The following is a 23,292-nucleotide window of genomic DNA, read 5'->3' as shown; positions in this document are numbered from 1 at the left end:
ATATTATCCTAATATTATTAAGATCTAATATTATTTCCTGCTACTTGCAGTCACCTTCAGAGAAGCCATCTTGCTAGTGAATGGCCTCAATGCGCTTCACAAGATTGTGGCTGCAGTCTCATACCTATTCATCTCACAGAACTCAACTGAGCTTACTTCTGAGCACAGACTTGCACAGGATCACACTTTAAGACTCAAATCTTTCTCCATACACAGTCCCTACCAGTGGTCAAACACCTCTGTGTTCAGAGCAAGTCCGGAGCAGTTCATTCCCAAAACTCGATTAAGAGCTAGTAATTGGTAAAATGTGTTCTATTTAGCCATGATGAAGAAAACCACTTGTAAGTACTCTTGCTATTAGAACAAGGAAGCCCTTTGTTCAAAATCGCTAAATTAAGATCTTAAAGCACACGCACACACACACACACACTTCAAACGAGGATATATATTTTATAAGGCATATTATATGGTAGGGCAGCAGGTTAGCGACTTTAACAAAAATTAATTGCAGGACACTGTTTACCAGTACTATCCAAAGGGAAAAAACCCACAACTTTTAACTATCTATTTAAAATGGTTGCAAATTATGTATTGATGTATCAATTCCTAAATCTGGTATTTTTTTTTAACCCAAATGGGTAGGTATTGCGTATCACACACCACTGCAATGCAAAGAACTCTGAAGATTAGAATTAATACATACCACTCCAGAGTGGTGGACCTAGATCATAAATGTAACACATATTAACTTTCTCTGAAGCATCCTAGTCTCATTTACTTTCTTTAATCCACTTCCATTAAATTGTCAATCTCTGGCCTCTGCTGTCCACGTCTACGCCATAATAATTATGCTACAGAAGCACAACCAGCTATGTAGTCAATGGGTGGTACCATGTAAGTATTGAATCGTGACAGTAGCTGGCATTGCAGCTACTTGCAAACACCCCTCCCCCAAGTCAATTTCTACAGAGTAATGCACTCCTGGGACACCCCTGCTGGGGAATCAATTTTTAAATATTTTGGCTTAGATCTAGGATGGTGTCAGTCATGGAGATATTGTCAAAGCGAAGTGAGGTGTATTCCATTTCAAATTAAGTGTATTTAACAAAACGTGCAAATATAAATCTATTTAAAAATCTGGAGAAGCACTTCTCACTCAATGTAATGGGTTGGATTCATACCGTGGTCCCACCTGCGGGAGTATCCTGAGTTCTGCTCAGGGGATGCTCCCACCGATTGGAGCAGCAGGGAGAAGAGAGTTTAGTTGATCCCCTTTCCTCAGCCCATTCTCTCAGGCCTCAGGAAGAGTGCAGAAGGTAGAACCTGGAGCTACAATGAAGTGTGGCTCAAACCCTGCATTTCTGTAGGCACTGCAAAGCACGAGTGGATGGCACGAGGACTCACCTTGTCTACGCAATTCGTTTTTAACAGCTTCCACACCTCCTGTTTTTTCAATAAAATCATATATAACCTTGGATGTTTCTTTGTCTTTCAGCTGAGCCTCTGAAATTCCACACATGTCAAACAGGTTTTTCAGCTCTGGATCCAAATTGTTAACCTAATGGAAACATTAGAGCCATTAGAAGCTACTTTTGTTCAGCAAACACAGATCCTTTTATTAGAAAAGTTTCTCCAAGGAAAACCTTGGGCTTTGTGGCAATGATGTAGCATAGTTTCTGGGAAGATTTCTGTTTTCAGGCATGAAGCTCAAAGCATTCTTAGTTAAATTGGCTTGCATGGCAAATTTAAAAACCTTCATGACAAAAAAAGGGCGAATTATGATTGCCCTCCTTTCAATTTTTGTTTCACATAAATACAGAATGACTGTAGAACGCTCGGAGTTTTGGAAAAGTTAACCACACTCATTCTTGCTTACATCAAAACCTGTGTTCGGGTCCCAGCCAACATGTCCAATGTGCCTAGAGGGAAAAACCAAAACTCAAAATTAGAATATACTGTGTAAGGAGTATTACATACTGCAATATGTAATCTTCACGGTGATAAACTACTGCATTAGAATTGATCAACTGATACAAATGGAAAATGGTTCGGATGAGAAAGAGCTGCATTCTGTGCCTAAATGATTCCACAGATTCTACACATACTCTCTGATATAGCCAGTGCCAAGAGATCTACTGATAGCATTTTAATTTTAAACAGTATCAATCTCAACTAAGAGAGTTTTAACACATTTCAAAAACAGAGTCCCTGAAGCCTTAAAAATGGCCATACTATACTGATTAAATCCATTTTTCATTTTCAGTAGTTAAGATAATAATGGAGACAGCTTTTATTAAATAAGGAGCCAGATGTTCATTAAATTGCATTTGCCAGGTACAAGTTTCACTACTGTGTTATTTTGTATTCATATTCAGTAGTAAAAGATAAAAGGTAAAGGGCTCCTGGATGGTTAAACCCAGTCAAAGGCGACTATGGGGTTGTGGTGCTCATCTCGCTTTCAGGCCGAGGGAGGCGGCGTTTGTCGGACAGCTTTCCGGGTCATGTGGCCAGCATGACTAAACCGCTTCTGGCGCAACGGAACACCGTGACGGAAACCAGAGCGCACGGAAACGTAGTTTACCTTCCCGCCGCAGTGGTACCTATTTATCTACTTTCACTGGCACGCTTTCAAACTGCTAGGTTGGCAGGAGCTGGGACAGCGCCAATGGGAGCTCACTCCATTGCAGGCTTTCGAACCGCCGACCTTCCGATCGGCAAGCCCAAGAGACTCAGTGGTTTAGACCACGGCGCCACCTGCATGCCATTTAAAATTTACCTTTACCATTCAGTAGTACAGCACTGTTGGAAATCATGGATGCCAGTCATCCTTCAGTGGCAATATAACAGTGGGCTTCAAACTTTGTACATGGAAAGGTGCCTCACCTTCTACACCAAAGTGTATGCCAAGGAATATTCAGCATTTTTTCGTGACTGCCCTGCATGGTGAAAACGGACTGAGGTACGTTCTAGATGCACACTCGCGACACCAGTAGGAATTCAGTGTCCTCTCATGAAAATCAAGAACGTGCCCAGTGCAGCCCTGTGTAACTGCAGGGTAAGCTTAATAGTGACAGAAAAGCTGATTGCCATGGAAGTCTGCCCACAGAGGTATCTAAATAAAGGATCTCAGCGGAAACTTTCATTCTTAATTACTCAATATAAAAAGTTTGCTTGCATGCAACAACAAAAGCTAAGATCCCATGCATACATGATGGAATACATGACGAAAGTTGCTTCTGTTATTAGTATTTGATTGGTTATGGTCTTTAACCTAACCCGTATGTATTGTATTGGGACATCTAAAGTTCTCCATGTACAATGAAACATGATCTGGCACTTGTTTGTTTATTGCTGTTTCAACCATCACAATCATATTAACCACCGGGAAGAAAACATTATACAATTTACAATATATACATAGATACAGCATCGAAACATTGAAACACCAACACACACAAATACAAATTGATCCAGTATCTATCAATTGCACTAAATAACACTCGGTGTTGTGCTGAAACTCACTATGAACACCTCTCTTAGAATGGCAATGGCACCCACCTGAGAGGTGCTGGAACTGAGTTCTGACAAGATCCATCTGAAAAAAAGCCCTGGTGCCTCTAATTTTCCAGTGCTTAAAAATACCTGGATCTTACCCTCGATGGCAACAATTATCTGTGTTTGCTAATCCTTACCATAGAGGGACCAATGACATATTGGCAGATTTTTGATAGGCTTGAGAAGGCAGAGGACCCACCCTGTAAAGTCAACCACCATCCACTTCAGAGAAGATGCTTTGATTGTTGGGAGCTAACCAAATACACCTCTAAGAACTAGTGCCAAAGCGTGTCTTTTCCCTTCTCTCTCCCAACCCGTAAGTTGGCTGAGGGCTGTATGGCTGAGGGAAGGGACTGTCTTGCAATTCTTCTTTGGAAGTCACTCAGCAAACTCTTTTCATCAGAGAAAAAACGCTTTAAACAACCAAATGTCCAGATCAGATTCCTGCACGCAGGCCAATACTTTTCAGAAAGGCCACTTAGTTAGCAGAAAACATAGCTAGGTTACTTAGAGGGAACACCATGGTGTTTGTGCAACTACACTGGGCTGTTGCTTCATTGTGGGGACCAATTCAGAGTGCCCTAAATGGTTAGGGACCATGTATCCCAAGGACCACACCTTCTACCACGAGTGCCCAATTACGCTCAGAAGCCATCCTCAAGAGTACTCCTGCCCTTTGGGAGATTTATGGATCTCCTTCCCTAGATAAGGCTTGCTAGGTGACGTTACAGTATCAGACTAAGACATGCTTGCTCACACTTTCCAGCATGCCACAGCTGCCAATTTTAATTGATAGCTTTGTTGGCTCTGCTGGATTTCATCATCCTACTTTGCTTCTGCTTTTGGAGGATTTTCATACTTGAGTTTTACTTTATTGTTCTATTGTGTAAGCCACCCCGGGCCTTTAAAAAAACACACACACACAAACACACACACACATGGTGGTCTATCTTAAACTAACTTAACTGAATACCGTCATTTCCAAAATGGCAAATTACCATGGAGAAAACCTTTAAAAGGGCACCTATTTAGTATTACTCACAAACTGATTTTCTTCCCAAATGTAGTTAATTGAATTTTTGTGCCTATCTGTAGAAAATTATAAAAAAGAAAAGGCACTCTTACTGGAAGTTACTTGGAGTTCCAATATCTGCCTTTGTTAACCTCTTCTTTTTTGCTTTTGCTTTTTTCTTCTCTTTGGTATATGTAATGTTGTTGACTTGTGAGCCATAAAATCTGTTAGTGGTGATTTCTGGATTTTTGATGTCAACAGTTGCCATTGGTAGACTTGGACCTGTAGAAGTGCAAATAGATTCAAATTAATTTGGTCTGCTATCTTATGTTTCCTGGACTCCAAGTATTACAGAGTAAGGAGAGATTAATGTTTTAAAAGCAAAATGATACTTAGGAAAACCTTTGTTGTTTTTTCACACAATACAGAGGGCCAGAAGATTTCATCTCAAAATGGATCATTTAAGCGTAGAAAAAGTAAATACATTTTCCCACTAGATTCTTTTTAACCCAATAGTACTCCCCCTGCCATCTCAATCCAATATTCCCACCCCCCAATCTCATTTCAAAAACTGCTGTTTAACAGATTTCTAACAGTGATAGCTCTAGCTCTAAAATATTAAGACAAACATTTCTACAGTATACCATTTTACAACATAAATAAGTGGCTACCTTTTAAGTGTCAAGATGTAAGATGTAAGTGTCAAGATGTAAGAGTAAGAATTTCTTACTCTTATAATTTCTGGAGAAATTGAGTAATTTCTTACTCAATATTTCTACTCTTCTAAATATGTGAGCCTAACAGTATAATTACTGCTTATGTGCAAGAAATATTTATAAAATTCATGGTGCAAGTTGAATAATGTACATAAGTTATCTTCCATGGTGAGGCAGATCTGTGTAACAGAAGGTCTTAGGAGACCACATATTTTAAAGAAACTGTAATAGAGGTGAGAATTGGGTTATGCTTTTCTAGAGTGTTGCTAAGAAAGAAAGCTGCTGTCTTAACTGTATTACACAAAGTTGCTACAAGAATACATGTCGGTAGTAAATCCATGTGTACCTGTCGTGCACACCTGATGTTTGCCTATTTCTAGTAGCAACTATACTTGCATATAGGTGTGTGTGTGTGTGTGTGTGTGTGTGTGTGTGTGTAAAAAAATCAAACTCTAATTCTTGGAAATGTCACAATAAAATAAGAGTCTAATAATTTTGCTATGTGCAAAAATTAGGTTTTGATTTTTTGGTATCATATCAAGACAGCTAAAAACTGATGGTTTCCACAAGGAAAATTAAACAGAAATAAAAACAAAAGCCATTGTTATAAAATATTCATTATGAGGTCCATATTTTCAATGCTATAGATGGAGGATAATGCCTACTAGTTTGATTTGCAGAAGAAATAATCTTTTTCCATGTTGCATAAAAATCACTCAGTTTGTACATATATTTTTAATGCTGTTTTTCCCCCTTTAGCCGTGCCATCAAAAGCATGTTTGCTCAGAAATAAGTACCACCAGCCAATGAAAAGCATGCTTACCAATCTCATTAGGCTTTGGTTGTCCACGAGGAACACATGACTCTAAGGGGCTTCCATTTTCTTCTAACACTGCCATATTTATATCCAACAAAATTTTCCCCATCATAACACAAGCACCTTCCCCATCAGCTGTCGAGAGCTCGATCAGTGAAGACGAAAGCGGCTTATAAAGTTCGTCATTTGGAAGAACTTGACAATATAGTGGTCTTAAGCATCCACTAATGTTGATATCTTTCACATCCTCAGAAGGGTTTTCCGAAAACGTGGTACAAAACATTGCAATGTTTTGTGAAAATCCTTTATATTCCTCAATTGCTGCCTGCTGGAGGGCAGCTTCTTGCAGACTAAATCAGATTCCAGCTCATGTGCTAAAATGAAAGTGGGCCACATGATTCCTGGCAAGCCTTTTTAAAACTAATTCTGATAAATCCCCATTTTCATCCTAACCATTATGATGGAAGGTCAGTAAATCTACAGCTCACTGCCTTAACATTGAATAGACTTTTCCATTACCAACATGAATAAAAACATAAATCCCAGGAAATTACAGGCTAATGCATTTTACATAACCAGCAATGCCAATTTGTTTAATCCTACAATTTTTATTCTGCGATGTTAACCAAGCCCTTCAACAATAGTGTGGTTTTTAGCTACTTTAAAACAAATCAAATATTGCACCTTTGTGCAAATATTATTCAACTGTTGAGGTTTGTACCAATAAAGGAAGAACACTATTTCTAATCCCCCCTCCCTAAAAAAACCGATTCTGGCTCATGACTTAGCAGCTGAAACATCTGAGTGAATTCTGCAGATGAAAAGCTAATGTCAGTATGTCAAATGGTTTAAAGCTGACTTCCTAAGTCATTCCCACATAATCAGCATTTGCTAAGAAGAGGAGTTTGTCACTACGACATCAACATTTGTCACTGGTCTTTATTCTCAAGCCTTTGTTCCATTCCTGATTTCGCCTTCTACTGTACTGTTTGCATTACAATGTTAAAGTACCACTAAGCAATCCTACAGCTAATCAAAGCATAACTGTCCACTTACAATTTTAAAAGATGCACTGATGTTCAGATAGGCAATTACATTCATGAGTGATAAGCAAGGAGTAAGTGAGCAGACGTTGAAACAATCAAACAATTTCATGGTTACTGAAAGCAAAAACAAACAAACAAACCACCACTTACCATTTGGTAGATCTCTCCTTTTCTCTGTTAAAAAGGGGAAAAAACACTTTATACTATTTATGTACAAAATAGAATATTAGAACATTTTTCTTACCTTACAAAATAGAATATTAGAACATTTTTCTTACCCTCCTGAGACTTATTATCTGTGAATTGTTTGCCTATTATTATTTCAAACTCTATTTTAGAAGGTACATGGTCAGAAAAAAAAAGCTAAATAAACTTCCATTCATTTTAATAAACGGTTCACATTTCCCTCAAATGGCCTGGGGATGACTTCAAATCTTTCAAATACTCTCTCAGCAGGGCTGCCATTGCTCCAGCTTGAAAAGAGGCTTAGAAAGTCCAGTTCTCTATTTAAATCACAATTAAAAGTGCCATTTCATAGACATGTCAAGTCTTCAATCTTTTTTCAAAATCTCAGTGATCTAAGACAGATTGCTTATCCTCCAATACCATCCTGTCTGATCTTAGATATGCTCTCTCAGTATTTCAAGTGGACAAAAATAAAACCTGATCTTACATAATTATGACCAAGTATATAAAATGTCACTGAACTGGCACTGGCAAAAAAATTATACCTGAAAAGTATACCTACAATTACCTAATCATCTAACTTAACATCTCAGCATTTTTAGACCTACTGAAGCTTACACATCTCTGTGTTAAAGGAGGCAAGAGTAAAATCTGTGAGGTTCTGTGATTAATAGAAAAGTGTTTTAAAATACAATTGATGCATTAAAAAAAGCAAGCTGAGATTTTGAAAAAAGCAAGCTGACCCAAAAGCAGTGATACTAACATAGTAACACATGTGTTGTTGCATTTAAATTTAAGACTGGTATCATTACAGTACAGAAATGCATATATTGAATGTGTAGCAAATACGTACAAGTAGTAACTGGTAGCTTCTCAGCTGTTAAAAATACCTCCATAACTGAAATATGGGGATCATTGATTTCTGCCCCCCAACATTAGATCCAGAGGGTGGGAGGATCCTCCAGAGCAGATTACTTTTTTGAGGGGTGGGATAGCTGAAAATTGCTGGATACAACCCACCGCAATCTGTTTTCCTCTAACAAAAATGGTAAGATAAGCATGTGTTGTTGTTTTTTTTTTAAAGGCATTAAACCTGAAAACCTAATTTGAATAAACTAAATTTTAAGAAAGAGGTTTCATTTAAAAATAAAAAAGCTCGTTTAAATTGAGCACTGCAAGCATAGCAATCCTTCCACAAATTTTTAACTATAGAAAAGAGAAGCATCAGTAGTGCATCAAACTAGAAGTAGTGGCTCACAACCGTTTGGTTTTCATTTCAGTTTGGCAACTATGCATTCCAGCCTTAAGTTCGAATCCCTCACTTTCAGAAGAGGATGTCCTAACATTGTTTTATATGTCTTGAAACATTTACGTCCCTTGTTCAGTTATTTCCAACCAATCTACAAACCCAAATTGTAAATCTGTTTGTGTGTGCTTTTAAAGTTGATGCATTTATTCATACTGTTATTGTCTTGTTTTTATTTCTTGCTGCCTCAATAGTTTTCATGCTTAAAGCTGGGGTATAGTACTTAATTAAGACAGATGAAAGGCTGTCCTTCCTCATTTACATTTAATAAGGTATTCTGGAGGTAAAGGTTTGTGCTATTTACAACTCTGTACAAAAGCTCCTTAAATCCCCCAAGCACAACAGCAATGTGGAAGGGGAGAAATATCCATGCCAGTTTGTTTTATTCTTGTTTCAGAACCCTTTCGCTCGAAAATCTACTGGGCCCAATTAAAGTGAAAAGTTGTATACAGGTCCTATACGTTTACATCATAGAGGGAAGTAAGCAAGCAGAGAAGAAGGAGCTATTTTTGGACCTAGTTACTGAAGAACAGGCTACGAGGCTATTTCTGGGCTATAACCACCTCACATGATGGAATACTCTTCCCACACAAAAAACCTTCTGGCACTTAAAAAAAAACCACCAGCATATTTAGAAGGTTGGTCTAGACAGGGGTCAGCAAACCTTTTCAGCAGGGGGCCGGTCCACTGTCCCTCAGACCTTGTGGGGGGCTGGACTTTATTTTGAAAAAAATAATAAAAATGAATGAATTCCTATGCCCCACAAATAACCCAGAGATGCATTTTAAATAAAAGCACACGTTCTACTCGTGTAAAAACACGCTGATTCCCAGACCGTCTGTGGGCCGGATTTATAAGGCGTTTGGGCCGGATCTGCTCCCTGAGCCTTAGTTTGCCTACCCATGTTCTAGAGCCATTAGAGCACTGGTGTCCAAACTTTTTTCAAAGAGGGCCAGATTTGATAAAGTGAAGGGCTGTGGGGGCCGACCAAAGTTGTTTTTTTAGGATTGAAGTTGTTGAGGCTTTTTTTAGGATTTTACCCCAGGATTAAACCGGCCACCTGGTCAGATTAGGCCCCCGAAACAGACTTTGGACATGCCTGCATTAGGGAGCCTGGAGTGTTTTTTGCACAGAGAAGCATCCAACATGGCAGGCCCCACCTGCAATCTGAAGTAGTTACAGCCCAGATGCAGGCATTACCTCCGTATCTGCTTTCTGTGAGACGTAAGCTGTAGTGCAGGCATCCCCAAACTTCAGCCCTCCAGATGTTTTGGACTACAATTCCCATCTTCCCCAACCACTGGTCCTGTTAGCTAGGGATCATGGGAGTTGTAGGCCAAAACATCTGGAGGGCCGCAGTTTGGGGATGCCTGCTGTAGTGCAATAGAGCAGCTTGGAAAAGACACAGGATGCAGTGTCCTATTTCTCAGATTTAACTCCAAGCAAGGCTCCCAGAATGTCTGCCTGTCAACAAACTTTCAGGGTTATAGAACCAGCTACATTGTACATTCCACTGCAAAGAAAATGATACATTCTTGTCTGCCTTGTGAGATTGTCGTTGTGACTCCTCAATTTATTATAGAACAAAAATTACATCCAGTGGTATAGGATAGTCTTAGGACTCCATCTGGTGGCTTAACAGAGAAACCATTTCTGACCCAGGGGGGGAAACCCTGAAATCAAAGGGAAGTCTAACTCCAGACACACAAAATCTGATTATGAACCAGTGCACTGATTTAAAAGAAAGATTTGATTCATATATCTGAGACACAGAATAAGAAGTGAAGAGCTCCCTGCATCAGTATTCACCAAACAAAAGGCCGCTAAGTCAAATGGCCTGGTTTTATATATACTGTATATTTCTTATTCTATGAACCAAGTTTAAGCAGGAAAGGATTAACATGGAAAGATTCTGCACATGCACCAAAGCAGTTTGCTTTGACTACCTGGTCTGCTGAGCACTCTCCATGCATGTGCAGAACCCTGCTTTACATTCTAAGCCAGGGAGCAAAATCTGGTGGGAAATGGCACTTAATAATGCAGCCCAATATTATGAACTGGACAAATTCAGGTAATTACAAGCTCCAGCAATATCTTGACTATAACAGAGATAAAAATTACATGCAAACTGGAAGCTCAGAGAGCCAGCAGGGATTCCAGCTGTTGAGTGGCAATTTTAACCACCTGCCAACATCACAAAAATCGCTGCAGACCATATCTGCGACCCTGCCTATCTGCCCATAGCTGCCAAGTTTTCCCTTTTCTCGTGAGGAAGCCTATTCAGCATAAGGGAAAATCCCTTTAAAAAAGGGATAACTTGGCAGCTATGTATCTGCCCATTGGATACACTGTGGGAAGGTTGCCTGCATTTCTAAATATATAATGTGCAAAATGTCACTGAGATACTGTTTTATTCAGTGAACAGCAATAGGCACTTCATTGAATTAACAATACAACTGGGACTTACAATGAAGTGCTGCAGTGTGTTCTCACCTTTAATAGGAATGCTTCTGCGGCTCAGGATTTTATGACCGGTCATTTGACATTCCCTCGCAACTCCTGTTTTCTTTCATAACTAACACTTAACATTGTGCAGCTGCTGAGCATTGGGCTGTTGTTGTTGTTTAAAAAAAGGGGGGATTTCCCCCCAAGTTGTCCTCTCCCTTAGAATATTTGCAATTCAGCAATCCTTGGGATTCCCCCAAGCATGGTGATACTCCCCCTCTTGTTTCTCAGCTGCCCTGTTTTGGCTCCATTTCCATTGGCACTCACCACTCAAGTTCACTATCAGAAGAAATAGTATTGGGGATTTCAATACTGTTTCTCAAATTGGTGTGGATGGCCTACAACTCCCATTATCCCTAGCTAGCAAGACCAGTGGCCAAGGATGATGGGAGTTGAAGTCCAAACAACAGCTAGGGAACCAAATTTGAAAAGCACTGCTGTATTGTAAAAGACTAGGCACTGCTGAATCTTATTGTGTAACAGGAACCTGTGATTCTCCAGTTAATGGTCTACAACTCTGACCACTGACTACGTTGGGTGGGACTGATGGGAGCTGGAAACCAACAACCACAGGTTCCCAAATTCTATTTTATGAAGTCCTGCTAACATTAGCTGTAGACTGTACAAAGGTTCAGTTTGTACATATTTATTGGTAACAACTATGTGTGCATGCCCCCCCCCTTCAATCTCTAACCTATTTCTTGAATCCAGAGAAGCTATAAACTAAGAAGGCCAGCTTCTGCCTTAAGAATGTTTTCTTCTAAGTTCTACACAAAGCAAAAATGTGTTGAAAAACTATAGATCTACCAGATTTTCGTTGCCGTCGTCCAATTAAGTCCGTCACTGTCTTCTGGAATTTTTTTGCTTCTTCTTCATTAGCAAAATTAAGACCCACCTGACATGCCTGAAAAACAATTATTTTCTTATGAACATAACTTTTCTAAGAAACTGTATTAAGACATGTAGGTTTTTTGCAATCTTAAATTAGTTTTTCGATTGCTTTGAGAAATTAGGTACTGAGCAACTAACAAATGTAATAAACAATAATAAACTAGATCTACCAAGGGGATTTCAGTTTGTCGCTGACAATTGCTACTGACTTTAATATGTATAAGGTGTGCCTATCTCTTCCCCTGAATTTTACTCATATGGTTATAAGATGAAGGAAAACAAATCCGTAAAAATAATGAATTTATTTGACATTAACTTGTTAATACAAATTATCAGGAAAGCTGCACAGTTCTTATATTACTTGATTTAGAGAATAAAAGAGAGACTGTGCAACGTGTAAATATACCTGGCAGCACAAACTGAAAGGACTATTTTATTCCTTTTAATCTCGTTATAGAGATAACTATGCAAAATACTTACGTCTCCAGCAAAGGTATGAAAATATGGTCTAGGACTATTATATACAAAATTATTATACAATTCTTGTTCCCACAACTGTTTTCCATCCTAAAAAAAAGTGGAAGGGGGGGAAAAGGACACTGTGAGAAAAGTGACCGCAGACACATACTTATGACTTCTGCATGCTGACAAACTTTCTGCTTCCTCTCAGTTGACTACATCCAATATATTCTTAGGAGAGGACTCCATGCCATCTTCTTGAAAAGCAGAGTCCCAACTCTATGTTGATGACAAAGCCATTAAGTTGCATTGCTTCTTGGCAACCTGCACTTTACCATCACTTATATATCATGGCTTTAGATATATGCTTAGGTTGTTCTAGACATTAAAATATTAATTTTCAGATTGACCTTTTATTCAGCAGTTCTTGTTGCCAAACTGTCAGGCTACAACTCAACAGCTTGCTAATGGAGCTACGAGAACTTCTGCAACAAGATCAGGAAGCAAATCTCTGGCTTTCCACATGGTTCTCCTCCCATGTACATTTATTTCTTTAGACCCATGTGTTCCTACTTTTTAAGTGTGACCAACATGCACCACAAAGCTGAAACATATCACACATTCATTTCTATTTCTACAGTTTAACAATTCGTTAATAAATAAATCAGAGGCATGCTATTCAACACATTTTGACAAATTAAGACAAGCACAAGCATATCTTAGAGATGGCAAAAGGAGGAGAATCTCACCTTAATATCATATATTCTGATAAAATAAGACCTTTGTGGATTGTCTTTTACAAGGCAAGCTACGCCGCAGCACTTCTTCGACCACATAGCATTGCGATCTGCTGCATAAATCTGAACAATTGCAGAAGACATTGTCTAAAAAAAGAAAACTTTTGTTAAGACTTAAGAGCTCATCATAATAATCATGCAACCTTAATATGTACAAACATGTAACTGTTTATGAAGCTGTGTAGAGCTTCATAAAAATGGTCCTTGTTCTGATTAGCACTGCTGGAAATCTAATCAAACATCACCTATAAAAAATACAATAAGGATGCTGCTTTTGCCTGAGTGATATTTTAAACAGATACAGTCCTGTCAATAGGCAGGCACATTGTTCAAAGGCACTATAAAATCCCACTTGGATTGCTACTACTGGGTAGCAAGGTTTCACAGAAACTTAGCACACACAGGATTTAATTCATTCAACGATGAATAGTCCAACACTGAACAAGAATATTCAACAAAAGAAATTCTTGTTTGGACAGCAAGTTATCAAGTTCCTCCATAGTCCTTAGGATGGTGAACCAAGCATTTTGTGGAAGAGTGAAAAGGAACTTGGGAACGATGGGTCAGACTCCATTATTCAGTAATGCATTTAAAACTGGCAGCTGCATTAGTTTTATAATCATCACAGGCTCAAAGGAGGTGAAAAATAGCAAATGTGATAACATCTAGCTTCTCATTTGCTGGATAGAGGGATGTAAGTTAGATAATACAGTACAGAAGTTACTTTTCTTATGAGCTTCTAGAACCCATTTTCCCTCAACTTTTTCTTATACAGTATCGACCAATTGCATGTTGAACTACTTTTATTTGTACACTGTGCAAGGTACCAGGGAACTACTGAAAATATTTTTTTTTACAAAGTTCTGTGCAGAACAACAAACAATAAAAATTAATATCAGAATCCACCACGAAAAAGAGCTACAAACCCTTATCTCAATAAATCTAACTTTGTGGGGTTTTAAAAAAATATATATCCGTTATCAGGGGCATAAAAATATCTTCCACATTTGGAAGCCAACAAAGAACAAGGGGACACACCTGAGAGCAACAGTAAGGGGAAATGCTTTGCTAGCATCCTAATTGTTATTTTCTTTCTTCCTTCTCTCTCCCCAAGAGCAGAGCTTTCCAAACTGAGTTGCGACAGGTTAGTGTGTCGGCTGCAGTGTGTAGGTGTGTAACACAAATGCTCCTGCACTCCTCCTGGGGCTAAAAAGGGGTTAGTTTAACCTCCAGTTTGCTAGTAAAACTGAATTACTGTGTCACGAATTGATGCATGCCTAAAAAGTGTGTCACCAACATAAAAAGTTTTGAAAGCTCTGGCTTAAAGTGAGAGGTGTCAGGGGCTCCATCCTACCTGGAGATTATAACCTGGGACTTGAGAGCCCTTCCACCACCAAGTGGTTGCTTAGTTACGATTAGTAACTAAGGAAACCAAGCTGTGGAAGTGGATTGTGGCAGCCGGTCCCACAAACAGTAGTGCTGAGGGGTGGAAAAAACCTGCTCCCAGCACCAGGGACTAATTTCGCAGGTACGGGGGATGATCAGATAACTGGACTTTTATAACCCTTCTACAAATATCAAACATTTACCTACACTGCAGTTTACAGACTTCATTGCAACTCTGGTTCTGCAAGACTGGATAGCATATGCTATTTGTACTCTCTCCTTTCAAGGTTCATTGAAGTCTAGACACGACTGGCAGAATTTGAGATTTATTCAGAACAGGCTTTCCCTCTCAAGGGCTGGAGCAGCCAAGAAGAATCTAAGGCAGCATTTAAGAACAGGTATCTTGCAAATTCTGACTACCTAATACGAAGTTGGTTATTGCTAACATTGCTTAAATGACAATACTTTCCTAATATTGAAAGATCCATGGTCCTTTGAAGGATCTACTCTAAGAGATGGATTCTAATGCAGCACTTCAAAGAAGCCAGCATAATTTGTACATCGCTTTTCTGCAAAATTGTGGCCGAAGCAATCCAAAGCACATCAAATGAACAAGCATAACGGTTAAAAAAAATAAATTAGAGACAACAAGAAATAATTGCAATGCTATTACTGTAATATCAAAAAAACCCACCAATCCACACAAAGTTGTATAAAACGATACAGCTACACTAACCTAACAGCTTAAAATTAAAAAGAAAATAATGTCTAATACAGAGATAAAATTGGGGGTGGGGGGATTACCATTCTAAAAAAACATTCCATAGAAGTTTACATTAACCATCATACATCCATTGGAGGAAGAAGAAGAAGAGTTTGGATTTGATATCCCGCTTTATCACTACCCGAAGGAGTCTCAAAGCGGCTAACATTCTCCTTTCCCCTCCTCCCCCACAACAGACACCCTGTGAGGTGAGAGGGGCTGAGAGACTTCAGAGAAGTGTGACTAGCCCAAGGTCACCCAGCAGCTGCATGTGGAGGAGCGGAGACGCGAACCCGGCTTCCCAGATTACGAGTCTACCGCTCTTAACCACTACACCACACTGGCTCTCTCCACACTGTGGAGGGTAGCCACACTTATCACTTGAAGAACCCTTCCCTCCCACCCAAGGCTGCTACCTCTGCAAGGCCAATTCCTGACATAAGCAATGGAACAATACCTGCAATTCCACCCACAAGCATTCCTGGGAGTTGTTTCACAGAGGAATGCCCCTGAGATGCCTTTGGATAGGGCTCTAGGCAGAGACAGGTAGAGCTCACTCTGCTCAGGACCATGTCACAGTGTCCGGTACTGGGGTGGACTTGCCCACAGGTGAGCCTCTGGGATGGGGCAAGCATTTGTGGGTCAGTGGATGAAGTGGACGACTGCCAGGAGAGCAATGCACACCCCACCTGTGGCCGCAGAAGAAGTGACCCCAAACATAAGGATGTAGAGGTGGCCCATCTGCCAATCCCCTTGCCATCATTCTTGTACTTTGGGTTAGAACCTAGTTAACTTGAACAAGATAGTTCTTGAATCCTTTTGACCATAGATTTAATAGAAAAGCAGTTGCAACCTGGTAAACTAGCAAAATGTATTGATTTAAATCTAAACAAGTACAAACGAAAGTTCTCTTCATGTAACAGGGTTATTCCGTCTCCTCCTCGCTGCTGCAGCACTTCATAAAAAGCCACTCTCTGTGGATCAGGAAGCCAGAATTGTGTAAGCTGTGTTGCTAGGGGCTATAACTAGAGGAAAACCTGCAGGAAACAGGGGCACTCCTACCCTTGCATCAGCGAGGTGCTGTGTTGTGTTGGAAATAGTTCAGTACCTTAAAGAAAGGCAGTCAAGCTATAAAATACTGTATTTTGACAAACGTTTTGACAAAAACTATCTGATGCTATGGGGCTGATGACAGTTGCAGTTCCAGTATCTGGAAGCATTGGCTACCTCTGATTTAAGCTTACCCTGCATTTGATAGAATCAAATAATCAATATTCTACTCTCTGCTGTATCGTTTAGGTGTTGTATAATAAAAAGCTAGCGGTTCAATAAGGACAGCAAAACCAAGCAGTGACTCAGGACATTTGTTTCCAGTACTTTTAAAAAGTTAATATGTATATGTGTATATGTTACATATCATTACATTATATTTGATCACGGACTGGAAATATTCAGCAGTGACTGATAAATGAAAGTCTTTTATGCATGTATTATAATTTCTCTACCGAATCAAAAGCCTTTTCAGCCTTAAGGATTAAAGACTAAGCAAATTAACACCTTTATGAAGATATACAAGTCTTAGTATGGCTAATTTTATATAAAGTTTATGAAGTTTTTAGTGATTCAAAAATAAATTTATCATATATTTTGTATGGGGGAATAGTCATGTGACTGATCTTCACTCGGGGTTGCAACTACCACTAGTTTGACAGGGCTTCAGGGTATGGCATTTCCTAGCTATTAAAAATAGCACCCTACATTTCCTAACAATTAAAAATATTAGTCATCAATTGACCAATTTTATCTAGGTCTTAGAGAGACCTGTTCAACAGAACAAGTATTAAAGAAATACAAAATTATATGGACAGCTGGCATTGCACATTATCTACATGCATACAGGTTCATTAACATTTCCAGTTAGAGAATTTTAGCTAGCATAGCTGGAGAAGAATTTTGTCACAAAACCTCGTTGTGGGCTAAACAAAAACGTGATCCTACTGAATTTTAAAATGAATGAGAATAAACCATTATTTGAAGAACTTCTTCTCCAGATTTCCCCCTACCCCCATGCTGGGTCTTGGATGCAGTGTCCAAGTGGGGAGGAAGGAATGGTAACTCTGATAGTTTTTCACCTCCCCACACCCCTCAGGAAGAGGTAGTGGCTGAGGTTATAGAAACCAGCAACCCAATTCTTGCAGACCACAACCCTCTTCCTCTTAAAGCCCAAGGAAGTTCCTTGTAGATAAAGCAGAAGTTCCTTGTAGATAAAGCACTCAAAGTGACAAAGTCACACACACTATGAGCACAGGCTACTGCCAAGCTGCAAAGAAAAAGGAAGTTAATTTGTGGTATTTCACCCAAACCCACAATGCTACAGAATGATTCTGGCCTTTGCAATTTTAACCACAGAACAGGCAGTGCAGATCCCCAGTTTCTGCAGCAATACATCTTTCTGACCTTGAAAACACCAGCAAGCAATTTCAAATTGATTTGACTCAATGAGTGGACCAAAGCTCAGATTGAGAATATTTTGAGACTCTCCCAAATTAATATTTTCCATGTGCCATGCTCTAAGTTTTCAGAATTTTTTTTAATGTACTCAAGTGCTTTTGCATGAATGGGAGAGGTTCCTGAACTGTGATAATGCTTCTTGCTTGCCTGGATAGGAGGATGGAGAGATGTGTGTAGGGTATAGGTATATGGGGAGGGAGACCCTACTTTTGGATAGCTGAGATACAGCCCACGGTACAAGTTTAAGAGCCACATCTATAGTTCCACGCACTTTTATCTCTGTCCCCATCTACCTCTGGCATTCAGCCCATGGAGGACTGCCTACTGTATTGATTGGTAAAAGCAAAAAGTGATTGCGAAAAGCTCCCAACAGATCTCTCCAAAATGGATAAATGGGCAAAAGTGGTTCAATGTAAGCATGCGTTAAGTGGTGCAAACCGAGGCAAAAATAAATTCTAACACACACATACACTGATGGGCTCTCAGGCGGTGCTGACTTGACAGAAAGGATCTTGGGGTTGTGGCAGATAATGCAATGTAAGTGCAGACTCAATATGCGGCGGCTACGGAAAGCGGTGAATCCCACGTCAAGGATTAGTAGAAAAGGGATTGAAAATAGAGCTGTCAGTATTGTAATTCCTTTAATCAAATCATGCTGCCACTGGTGTATAGTTCTAGTTGCTGCATCTATCGGCAGTGACAAACACAACCTCCGCCGTCAGTGTTGAGTTGTGGATGCTTCTAAAACTTAATGCAACTGGGGGGAAGAGTCACACCCATCTCTATGCTGGAGCTGGTTATTTCAGTGGGTGACAGTAGGTGTTTCAATGTGTGTGTTTGCTGTCCACTGCCCCCCAAAGCCCAATCTCTATCTAGCTCCAGAGTGAATGTATGGAACCAGGCCATGGCAGTCAAGGTACTCAGAGCACTTTGTTGCCCCCAAGATTCCTTGCTACCCTTCCCCCAGCAACAAATTTAAAGCTAGAGAGGGTGGGCACAAGCAGGGTTATGCTGTAAATCTGAGGCTCTACAAGGACAGTACAGCTACGTATTGTTACTCACTTCCAAGTAGAAATGAAGGAGAGGGGCAAGGTCATGGAATCCAGAAACTTTGTCTTCACTATTAAGAATATGCAAAACTTGTGGATCCCTGCTGGTAAGTGAATTTAGAACTGCTGGGGTTCTAAAAGATCCCCTCCTCCTCATAGATTGCTCATGATTTACATCAAGCTGCACCTGGCTGCTACGAATGCTGTATAGCAGAACACACAAAAGGGCAATAGATTTAACCAAAAAAACAAAACAAGAAAAGGTGGGATAGACTTTGAGATGCATCATCTTTGCTTACAGAAAAATCTACTTTATCGTGATGCAATAAAGTTACTCTAAATAACTGTAATCAGTTATTTTTAACTTTACAATTTTAGGCAAATCAATGTAGCAAACTATATATAAGGCAATGACTAGTTCATTATTTTAAGAACTCAAAGAAAAACGTAGCAGCAAGTTTTCACTTTGTAAAAGTAAAAACAAGCAGTACTATAAACAACAAGTCCATTCTATGTCTGGTTTATTACAAGCCTTATTCCCGGCCTTGCTTTCAAGTGCAAACAGAGACCAGGGCTACCACTTACATAAAGGCACTCAGCTTTACAGAATTGCCAGGCCATGATCAAACTGGTAGACAATCAGGACCACAGACACAGGACAGAAGAATCTTTGACCCTTTGCAGTTATTCCAGAACCCCACACCCAACTTCCAGTATTCATCTTTAAAACTTTTAACTTTTTCACCTTTGGGAGAAGAAAACCATACTGGCAGGATTGTAGGCAACTTCTAGGGGCAGGGGGAGAAAGGGAGGGAAGGAGAGAAATAGCTTGTGGCTTCCAGTTGTGACAAACACAACTGTTTGATCAACAGACAGGTGTTCCAAACCTAGCACAGACTGTTTTACATAGGGCATTTCATTAAAAAAAGTGTTGCATTATTAGCCCAATGAAGTTTTGAAGCTGCTTTGCATACAATCCTGTACTCAAGACAATGCACTTCTGCAGGCCAATCCTTCAGGGTGCTAGGGGAAGCTATACCCCAGCTTTGTTGTTCACAAGTACTTTGTCAGGAAGCCTCATACAAAATATGCAGAGGACTAATACCAATTGCAAACAATTTCAAAATGCAATCCTATCATGGGCCAATGCAATGCACAGCAAAATAAGAGTTTTCCAGGGCTCCTGGTATCTTAGTCCTTGGACTGATTACCGATACAGTCTCACCAAAGATCTCTGGAAGCCTTTTCAGCTAAAGAGCAGGGTAAAAACGTTTCAAATAATAACTCTTTTTTAACAAATGAAGATCGGCAATAAAAGCAGTTGCATGCCCCCACTCTAGGCTTCTGAAAAACGAGACAACCTGTTCAATCTTTTAGCAGCACAAAATCATCTCATCCCTGCCTCACTCTTTTATTCACAGTATGGAAGGGGAAGGAGGCGGCAAATGGCAAGCATGCCGAAAGCAATGCAAACCCACACGCCAGAGAACACTGAAAGGGAGTACATAATAGACGCCCCTTGCTAAGCTACAACCACCATGAATCAATACATAAAACCAGAACATAAAGGTATTTTAAAAATCCTACTGGAATGGGTTATTTAACACCAAGGCCACATGATGTTCGTGCTCAGTTTTCTGAAAGTACTGCCCTTAATTCCACAAGGGTGCTCTTATAAAAGTCTAGATGAAACAGAACAGTTGTTGCTACTTTCGCACACACTGAATAAAATGCATGAATCCCACATGAACCCTGCTTCAAGCACCTTCCTCTCACAGAAAATGGGGATTCCGCATATGCACATGTACCGGTATAGCTAAACTGTTACTGTTAAATCGCAGGCAGAAAATTGAGATGGGTATTTGGCAAGAACTCACACCACCTTTCCTGGTGCTCAGGTCTGTGTGCTGCTACTGTTTAAAAAAAATCCCATGACTGAGGACAATGCAAATGCCACTTTTTCCTTCCCCAATGAGTGTCCCAAACAAACTGGGAAATAATGGCAAAAATTTAACTGCAGCTTCCTCGTCTAAGAATTAACAAGGCTTACTACTTCTGTATTATTTGAAAGTGTGTCTTAAACACCAACTTTCCATAGTAAAATCCAGTCAACAGAACAGTAACAGCAGAATCCTGATATCGTTGATTGTATTATATTTCCGCAGCATAGCTGGATGCTAGAAGGAGGAGGACAAGGAACAGAGCCAAAGTGTGAAGAGTTAAGCATCTGGAAAAGGAACAAGTACTGTACAGATGCAAAAACAAAACAAAACAGTGTTGCAAGTCATGAATCCTGGCTACCACTGGAAACTAGGGCTCATTAAGGTGACTCAGGGGAGGCCACAGATAGATCTGTCAATATTAGACAAATGAAGGTATTATATAGTATGACACTGTTTCTTTGAAGATCATTTAGACAGACTAGCATATTGCATGCATATTCTGCAGACATGTATTTCACTCAACCGGCAGTGTGAGCTAATCAATATTATTTTTCTAAAGCCTTCTGATATCTTTCAACTGCTGAAGTGGACATACTGAACCAGGCCTCATTTAACTGTTTCAGTTACGAAACAAAAATGGCATAGGTTAGGTTATAGCAATGTACTGGGCTAGCAATAAATGAATTTTTTTAAAAAAGAAAAGAATGGAATGTGAGTCACCTAAGATACTAGCTTTTGCTTTCATAAAACCAAAGACAATCATACAATTGATTGCATAGTTGTAAATATATCTGCAGCATGCTTTCATGTGAGCAGCAGCATGGGAGGAGCCCCAAGTTAACAAAAATGAAACAAAAATCGGAATAGTGACATCTGACTGAAGCTGGTGCAGGACCCAATGGTGAAAGGTGTTCAGAGATTGCAGTATTGAGCTTGAGAATCAACTTGCCTTTCTGCAGTAACAGGTTACTGCCTTTTTTCTCCATATATATTTCATACATAAGTAGAAGATGGAGTGGCAATTTCTGTGTGATATTCCTCATTCGAAACGTAGGGGGCTGCCAGACTATTTGTCCATCTAGACCAGGTGTGGGCAGTCTTTGGCCCTCCACATGGAAACTACAGCTCCCATCACTGGCCATTGGCCTAGCTTGCTGGAGCTGATGGGAGTTGTTCAACATCTGGAGGGCCAAAGGTTCCCCACACCTGATCTAAACTAGACTAATACTGCCTACTCTGAAGAGCAGCAGCTCCAGGGATTCACAAAAAAGGCTTTTCCATTCCTTCTCCCTGATCCTTTTAACCAGAAATCCAGCCTGGGACTTCCCTGCACACCAAGCATGTACACTTAGTGTTACATATGCATTACAGTTCTAACAGTTTGCACTTGGAAAGATTAAGAGAAAATTCACTCTGTTTTTTTCAGAATTGTAAGATTCTCATCAACATATAAATAATAATTTTATTATTTATACCCATTTCCCTATTTCCCAGATCTACCTGGAGATGCCAGGAATGAATGTGAAACCCTTGGCACACAAAGCTTGTGCTCTTCTTCCCAAGGGAGAAGGAGCGGATCCTTTTAACATATGCCTACCACCTACACTATTTTCTTGTATTTTTTAAAAAAAATTAAATGGATACTTTAAGAAATATGACAGATTAAATCAGGCTACTTTTTTAAGACGGTGCAAGGGTTTTTAGCCAATTAAAAGCACAACCCTATCCTTAACTAAGAAGTAAGCTCCATTGGATTCAATGGAGTTTACTCCAAGGTGAAGATTTATAGGACTGCCGTCTAAGTTTGCTAAACACTGCAGCCCTTGCAGGTATCCTTTTACCATTAGAATCTAATGAAACAATTACTGCATGTTTTTACCAAAAGTTCCAAATTTTGTAACTTTGAAAGTCAGAAAAAAATGCCTGCTAACTCTTAGCAATTGTTTCAGCTGCCTAGTCCTCAACCTAATGTAGTGACCGTGCAAAAAGAAGTAGTAGTAAAGAGGGTTGCTAATGGTACTATTAACATTGAGGGTGGGGCACACTATCCTGCATTGCACCAACTGGCAAGGGAGCTGGCATTAAGCCACTCAGCCAAGTTAAGGTAAATAATACTTCAACGTACCCTAGAGGAATTTACACCCTCCCTGGCAAGTCTCAGCATCCCCAGGGAATAGCATAATGCCACTGCCAGCATCCTTTCGACAGTATTGACACTCGTTTTGGCATTACATTTTGCTTTTAGCATTACGGTATATTTTGCCTATGTGCAGACGTCCTTTATGTAATACCAGTGTGCAAAAGTCATTAGAGTCACTATGTCAGAGTGGACAATTAGGTAGGGCTCAGG

The 23,292-nt window shown here is 39.7% G+C and overlaps 1 protein-coding gene across 2 annotated transcripts in view; it reads right to left on the bottom strand.

The window, feature by feature from the left end:
• Positions 1–23,292, bottom strand: part of WASL (WASP like actin nucleation promoting factor) — a 32,696-nt gene that overhangs the window by 6,000 nt on the left and 3,404 nt on the right. Inside the window, exons 2-9 of one of the 2 annotated variants that reach the window (XM_035126740.2) lie at positions 13,243–13,377; positions 12,515–12,601; positions 11,951–12,047; positions 7,297–7,320; positions 4,681–4,849; positions 1,877–1,919; positions 1,405–1,558; positions 704–721 (exon numbers count right to left, since the gene is read on the bottom strand). In XM_035126740.2, the coding sequence (XP_034982631.2) occupies positions 704–721; positions 1,405–1,558; positions 1,877–1,919; positions 4,681–4,849; positions 7,297–7,320; positions 11,951–12,047; positions 12,515–12,601; positions 13,243–13,377 (727 nt within the window). The remainder of the gene's footprint in view (positions 1–703; positions 722–1,404; positions 1,559–1,876; positions 1,920–4,680; positions 4,850–7,296; positions 7,321–11,950; positions 12,048–12,514; positions 12,602–13,242; positions 13,378–23,292) is intronic. The other variant, XM_035126741.2, reaches the window with a different exon arrangement.

The sequence above is a fragment of the Zootoca vivipara genome, chromosome 10 (assembly GCF_963506605.1).
Source record: "Zootoca vivipara chromosome 10, rZooViv1.1, whole genome shotgun sequence".
NCBI lineage: Eukaryota > Metazoa > Chordata > Lepidosauria > Squamata > Lacertidae > Zootoca > Zootoca vivipara.
This window is presented reverse-complemented; position numbering and strand designations above follow the sequence as displayed.